The 7,623-nt window shown below is 36.8% G+C and overlaps 1 protein-coding gene across 2 annotated transcripts in view; it reads right to left on the bottom strand.

The window, feature by feature from the left end:
* Window positions 1-388: 388 nt before the first annotated feature.
* LOC307186953 (uncharacterized protein) overlaps window positions 389-7,623 on the bottom strand; it is a 54,887-nt gene continuing 47,652 nt past the window's right edge. The window contains exon 3 of one of the 2 annotated variants that reach the window (XR_013828519.1): window positions 389-607. Coding sequence is in view for 1 of the 2 variants with exons in the window: in XM_079922632.1 (XP_079778758.1) it covers window positions 6,334-6,490 (157 nt within the window). In the remaining variant the exon portion in view is untranslated. Of the gene's footprint in view, window positions 608-6,250; window positions 6,491-7,623 lie in introns of those variants that run through there. The other variant, XM_079922632.1, reaches the window with a different exon arrangement.

The following is a 7,623-nucleotide window of genomic DNA, read 5'->3' as shown; positions in this document are numbered from 1 at the left end:
GCAAACAGAGCAGGCCAATTCCAGGGTGGAATTAAACTCAGCACAAAGGAAGAGCCTGGATTTATTCGAGCAACGTCTTCCAAAATACATTTACACCTAGATTATTTCTCTCCTTTTATCCTCCAACAACAGTCTATAAATATTTAAATCATTTGGAACTGCACCAGTGTTCTGGCAGGAAAAGAAGGCACATCCAAATACAGCAATTAAGGAGCCTTCAATAAAGAGACATTTTCAAACGGCGGCTGGTTTGACCAATACAGGATGCTGCTATTCCCAGAACTAAAAACAATGGTAAAATATTAGCAGCCCTAGGTCAGAGTAGCCAAGGAAATAATAGCTTTTGGAAATAAGAAAAAGTAACTGTATGGAAAGGATAACTGATGGAAGGTCCAAGAGCTGTGCACTTCAGACCTTCAGACACTGGATGCAGCCAACCAATGTTGATCAATAGCAATATGGCTCTAGGGGAATGGAGAATACATACCCTGGCTGTATTCTCTTCCTTGACTCTGATATTCTTCCAGAGGGCAGGGGAAGTCATTGATACATTCAATACGGTGCAGAGTCTGAGACACAGAGCACGTGGAGAATATGAAGAATGCATCTGGAGAGGCAAGAGGAGAATATCCATCATGGTGTCAGGGAAAGGTAAAAACCTGGCTCTTACGTCATGGTGCATTCTTGAATATCCATAGTATTTTATGGAATATAATTTATGCTCGACTACCCTCAAGGATTGAAAAGTAACACTGCAGGACAAAACAACATGAAAGCATAGGCATTTTATACTCAGAATCATTTTTTTTTCTTTTAATTGGGGAGATTTATTTATTTTATTAATTATCAACATCTTTATTGGAGTTTAATGGCTTTATAATGTTGTGTTAGAGTCTTCTGTATAACAAAGTGAATCAGCTATACGTACACATATATCCCCATATTCCCTGGCTCTTCCATCTACCTCCCACCCTCCCTATCCCACCCCTCTAGGTGGTCACAAAGCACCGAGCTGAACTCCCTGTTGTATGTGGCTGCTTCCCACTACCTATTTATTTTACATTTGGTAGTGCATATATGTTCATGCCACTCTCTCACTCTGTCTCAGCTTACCCTTCCCCACCCCGTGTCCTCAAGTCCATTCTCCATGTCTGCATCTTTATTCCTGTCCTGCCCCTAGGTTCTTCATAACCATTTCTTTTTTTTTTTTAGATTCCATATATATGTGCTAGCATACAGTATTTGTTTTTCTCTTTCTGACTTACTTCACTCTGTATGACAGACTCTAGGTCCATCCACCTCACTACAAATAACTCAATTTCGTTTCTTTTTATGGCTGGGTAATATTCCATTGTATATATGTGCCACATCTTCTTTATCCATTTGTCTGTCACTAGACACTTAGGTTGCTTCCCTGTCCTGGCTATTGTAAATAGAGCTGCAATGAACATTGTGGTACATGACTCATTTTGAATTATGGTTTTCTCAGGGTATATGCCCAGCAGTGGGATTGCTTTGTCATATGGTAGTTCTTTTTTCAGTTTTTTAAGGAACCTCCATACTGTTCTCCATAGTGGCTGTATCAATATACATTCCCACGAACAGTGGAAGAGGGCTCCCTTTGCTCCACACCTCCTCTAGCATTTATTGTTTGTAGATTTTTTGATGATGGCCATTCTGACCAGTGTGAGGATTGTAGTTTTGATTTGCATTTCTCTAATGATTAGTGATGTTGAGCAGCCATTCATGTGTTTGTTGGCAATCTGTATATCTTCCTTGGAGGAATGTCCATTGAGGTCTTCTGTACATTTTTGGATTGGATTGTCTGTTTTTTTGATATTGAGCTGCATGAGCTACTTGTATATTTTGGAGATTAACCTTTTGTCAGTTGCTTCGTTTGCAAATATTTTCTCCCATTCTGAGGGTTGTCTTTTGGTCTCGTTTATGGTTTCCTTTGCTGTGCAAAAGCTATTAAGTTTCATTAGGTCCCATTTGTATATTTTTGTTTTTATTTCCATTTCTCTAGGAGGTGGGTCAAAAAGGATCTTGCTGTGATTTATGTCATAGAGTGTTCTGCCTACGTTTTCCTCTAAGAGTTTTATAGTGTCTGGCCTTACATTTAGGTCTTTAATCCATTTTGAGTTTACTATTGTGTATGGTGTTAGGGAGTGTTCTAATTTCATTCTTTCACATGTAGCTGTCCAGTTTTCCCAGCACCACTTACTGAAGAGGCTGTCTTTTCTCCATTGTATATTCTTGCATCCTTTATCAAAGATACGGTGACCATACTGCATGGGTTTAACTCTGGGCTTTCTATCCTGTTCCATTGATCTATAGTTCTGTTTATGTGCCAGTACCATACTATCCTGATTACTGTAGCTTTGTAGTATAGTCTGAAGCCAGGGAGCCTGATTCCTATAGCTCCAATTTCTTTCTCAAGATTGCTTTGGCTATTCGGGGTCTTTTGTGTTTCCATACAAACTGTGAAATTTTTTGTTCTAGTTCTGTGAAAAATGCCATTTGTAGTTTGATAGGGATTGCACTGGAATTGTAGATTGCTTTGGGCAGTATAGTCATATTCACAATGTTGATTCTTCCAATCCAAGAACATGGTATATCTCTCCATCTGTTTGTATCATCTTTAATTTCTTTCATCAGTGTCTTATAGTTTTCTGCATACAGGTCTTTTGTCTCCTTAGGTAGGTTTATTCCTGGGTGTTTAATCTTTTTGTTGTAATGGTAAATGGGAGTGTTTCCTTCATTTCTCTTTCAGAATTTTCATCATTATCATATACAACTGCACAAGATTTCTGTGCATTAATTTTGTATCCCGCTACTTTACCAAATTCATTGATTAGCTCTAGTAGCTTTCTGGTAGCATCTTTAGGATTCTCTATGTATAGTATCATGTCATCTGCAAACAGAGACAGTTTTACTTCTTCTTTTCCAATTTGGATTCCTTTTATTCCTTTTTCTTCTCTGATACTTGTGGCTAAAACTTCCAAAACTATGTTGAGTAATAGGGGTGAGAGTGGGGAACCTTGTCTTTTTCCTGATCTTAGTGGAAATGGTTTCAGTTTTCACCATTGAGAACGATGTTGGCTGTGGGTTTGTCATATATGGCCTTTATTATGTTGAGGTAAGTTCCCTCTATGCCCACTTTCTGGAGGGTTTTTATCATAAATTTGTGTTGAATTTTGTCAAAAGCTTTTTCTGCATCCATTGAGATGATCATATGGTGTTTCTCCTTCATTTTTTAATATGGTTTATCACATGGATTGATTTGTGTATATTTAAGAATCCTTGCATTGCTGGGATAAACACCACTTGATCATGGCGTATGATCCTTTTAATGTGCTGTTGGATTCTGTTTGCTAGTATTTTGTTGAGGATTTTTGCATCTATATTCATCAGTGATATTGGCCTGTAGTTTTCTTTTTTTGTGACATCTTTGTCTGGTTTTGGTATCAGGGTGATGGTGGCCTCGTAGAATCAGTTTGGGAGTGTTCCTCCCTCTGCTATATTTTGGAAGAGTTTGAGAGAGATAGGTGTTAGCTCTTCTCTAATGTTTGATAGAAATCGCCTGTGAAGCCATCTGGTCCTGGCTGTTTTTGTTGGAAGATTTTTAATCACAGTTTCAGTTTCAGTGCTTCTGATTGGTCTGTTTATATTTCCTATTTCTTCTTGGTTCAGTCTCAGATGGTTCTGCTTTTCTAAGAATTTGTCCATTTCTCCCAGGTTGTCCATTTTACTGGCATATAGTTGCTTGTAGTAATCTCTCGTGATCCTTTGTATTTCTGCAGTGTCAGTTGTTACTTCTCCTTTTCATTTCTAAATCTATTGATTTGAGTCTTTTTCCTTTTTGCTTGATGAGTCTGGCTAATGGTTTATCAATTTTGTTTATCTTCTCAAAGAACCAGCTTTTAGTTTTATTGATCTTTGCTATCATTTCCTTCATTTCTTTTTCATTTATTTCTGATCTGATCTTTATGATTTCTTTCCTTCTGCTAACTTTGGGGTGTTTTTGTCTTTCTTTCTCTAATTGCTTTAGGTGTAAGGTTAGGTTTTTTATTTGAGATGTTTCTTGTTTTTTGAGGTAAGATTGTATTGCTGTAAACTTCCCTCTTAGAACTGCTTTTGTTGCATCCCATAGGTTTTGGGTTGTTGTGTTTTCATTGTCATTTGTTTCTAGGTATTTTTTTATTTTCTCTTTGATTTCTTCAGTGATCTCTGGGTTATTCCATAGTGTATTGTTTAGCCTCCATGTGTTTGTATTTTTTACAGGTTTTTTTTTTTCCTGTAATTGATATCTAGTCTTGTAGCGCTGTGGTCAGAAATGATACTTGATATGATTTCAATTTTCTTTAATTTACCATGGCTTGATTTGTGACCCAAGATATGATCTATCCTGGAGAATGTTCCATGAGCACTTGCGAAGGATGTGTATTCTGGTTTTTTTAATGGAATGTCCTATAAATATCAATTAAGTCCATCTTGTTTAATGTGTCATTTAATGCTTGTGTTTCCTTATGTATTTTCATTTTCGATGATCTGTCCATTGGTGAAAATGGGGTGTTAAAATCCCCTACTATTATTGTGTTACTGTTGATTTCCCCTTTTATGGCTGTTAGCATTTGCCTTATGTATTGAGGTGCTCCTATGTTGTATGCATAAATATTTACAATAGTTACATTTTCTTGGATTGATCCCATGATCATTATGTAATGTCCTTCTTTGCCTCTTGTAATAGTCTTTCTTTTAGTCTATTTTGTTTGATATGAGAACTGGCTCTCCAGCTTTCTTTTGATTTCAATTTGCATGGAATATCTTTTTCCATCCCCTCACTTTCAGTCTGTATGTGCCCCTAGGTCTGAAGTGCGTCTCTTGTAGACAGCATATATATATATATATATATATATATATATATATATATATATATATATATATATATATATATATGGGTCTTGTTTTTGTATCCATTCAGCCAGTCTATGTCTTTTGGTTGGAGTATTTAATCCATTTACAGTTAAGGTAATTATCAATATCTATGCTCCTATTACCATTTTCTTAAATGTTTGGGTTTGTTTTTGTAGGTCTTTTCCTTCTTTTGTGTTTCCTACCTAGAGAAGTTCCTTTAGCATTTGTTGTAAAGCTGGTTTGGTGGTGCCGAATTCTCTTAGCTTTTGCTTGTCTGTAAATGTTTTAATTTATCTTTCAAATCTGAATAAGATCCTTGCTGGGTAGAGTAATCTTGGTTGTAGGTTTTTCCCTTGCATCACTTTTAATATGTCCAGCCACTCCCCTCTGGCTTACAGAGTTTCTGCTTAAAGATCAGCTGTTAACCTTATGGGTTCTTTCCAACTCCAATGTTGAGTGGAGTTAGGTCTTAACTTTGAGATGGAGATATCTGGGAGAGCTTTCGCTGATTGATATTACATGGAGCCGGTAGGTCTCTGGTGGTCCAATGTCTTGAACTCAGCTCTCCCACCTCAGAGCCTCAGGCCTGACCCCTGGCTGGAGCACCAAGACCCTGTCAGCCACACGGCCAGGTACGTGGGGAGTTTCTTGCCTTCTGGGAAGTCTCAGGGCTTCTTTCAGTGTTCAGTATATGTTCTGTAATTTTCCACATATATATGTATTTTTGATGTATTTGTGGGGAGGAAGTTGATCTTCACATCTTACTCCTCCACCATCTTGAAGGTCCTTCCCTATAACATCTGAGAAGCAGGTGTTCTGGCTTGTGTGATCTGGCTTTGTGTGCCTCTGTGGAACCGGCCTCACTGCATCATGCTCCATCAGATGAATTCTTAATAACCCAAGGGGCACTGCTGAAGTCCCAACACATCTTTAACCTGACTCTGTTTTCAAACTCATAAACTCAAAATATTGAGAGGCCAACCAGAAAGTATTCATATTCTTAATTTTCTTTATTAGCAGTAAATATGAAAACAAGGTTCTCTTTTTTTCACAGCTCTCCCAGGAATCATGAACTGAAGTCTGAGAAAGGCAATTATGTAGAGCTGTGATGGAAATTAACAACTAAAGCAGTGCCAATTGAATTGAACTCCGGATACAAATGCTGGTCCAGGAACAATTTGATTCTGGTCTTTAGATGGCTTGCATGAAATAGATTTTTGGTTAATTACAATAAGGCAGAATGGAGGAGACTCCTTGCCTCACAGCTGTTTTCCAACAGCCAGATGAAGAGACACATAAGGCGGGGTCCTGAACAAAGGAACTCCTGTCCTCGTGGAGTTTGGGGACCTCTTTGGGTCGGTGGGAGTTTCTCACCCTCCTCCCCTTCTCGCCCATTCCCAGCAACTGGAGAGGTAATCACAGAAGGGACCAGAGAGTTGGCAGCAGGGAAGAGGGCAGCAGCTGCAGCCGCCTCTGGCTGTGGTGTGGTGCCTCCTGCAGAATCATTTTCTCTTCTGATTTTTTAGGGTGGAATTCCATCCTGCATGTAGTGATAAATTGGCTGGGGAAAAGGCTATGGGGCAAAAGGAAATTACCAAAAGCATAAAAGACATTGTGTTAATACACTAAAGTATCATTTACTACTATGGTTATAAATACTTTGATTTCTATTATCTCATTTTAATTGATAATAAGGTATTTATATCTTTAAATAGTGTTTTGATATTTATATATTTATCAATATATTTAAGCTAATCTTTTCTATAGTTGGACAAATAAGGATATTTAGGCTCCAAGAAATTAAACCACTCTTCTAAAGTCACACATATAGGTTGCTTAGTCATACCTAGAATCCACACCTAGTTCTCTGATTCATTTTTCTTTCTACTATAAATCTGACTATATAAATCACTTATTTGATGCAGTATAATAAATAAATAAGCAAACAAAAATTGGCCATACCATTTCTTCTAAATTTCAACCATTTCTTTTAAATTTCAATGACACTGGAGCACAAATATTAGAAAAAAATACAAAAGTTATGCATTTTGAAAAATGAACTTCTCAATTTGACAACAACATAATAGAGTACACTACATTGTGACTATTTATATGTTGGGATAATATTAAGAGTCAGAGATTGAATATTTTAACAGCATTCCAAATGCTACAAATTAAAATATGTATAGTTACCATCTCATTTTATGAATTAGATTTTTATAGAAATTACAGACAAAATGAGATATTTCAGACATGAAATATTAACACGCCCAAATAAACATCTATATATTTTTTGAAATTAATGTTTAAAGTCCATCACAGATAACTGCTACATTGTTATTTCCTGGAAAACTTTTGAGTAGTCAACTATACCTATATGGTACTAAAATGAATTTTCATGATTTAAATTGCAACGACTAATCCAAAAGCTGAATTATTGGGTGTGATGACAAATTTTCTATGTCAGCTTGGCTAGGTACCCAGATAGCTGGTCAAATATTATTCTAGACGTCTATCAATATGTTTTCTACTTAATTGTCCAGGTTCACCATTAACCACTATTTCCTGTTCCAGGGCCTCTAGGTAAATAACCCAATGAAGTTTGTATTCATTGGTTCCTAAACATTTCATTCTTTATGCTTCTTAGTCTTAGCTAATTCTCTTCTCTCTCCTTGTCTTCAATTATTTTTCAGCATCCTTTCCTTC

Source organism: Stenella coeruleoalba (genome assembly GCF_951394435.1).
Source record: "Stenella coeruleoalba genome assembly, chromosome: 5".
NCBI classification, from domain to species: Eukaryota; Metazoa; Chordata; class Mammalia; order Artiodactyla; family Delphinidae; genus Stenella; species Stenella coeruleoalba.
The sequence above is the reverse complement of the archived record's forward strand: the minus strand, read 5'-3'. Positions and strand labels throughout refer to the sequence as shown.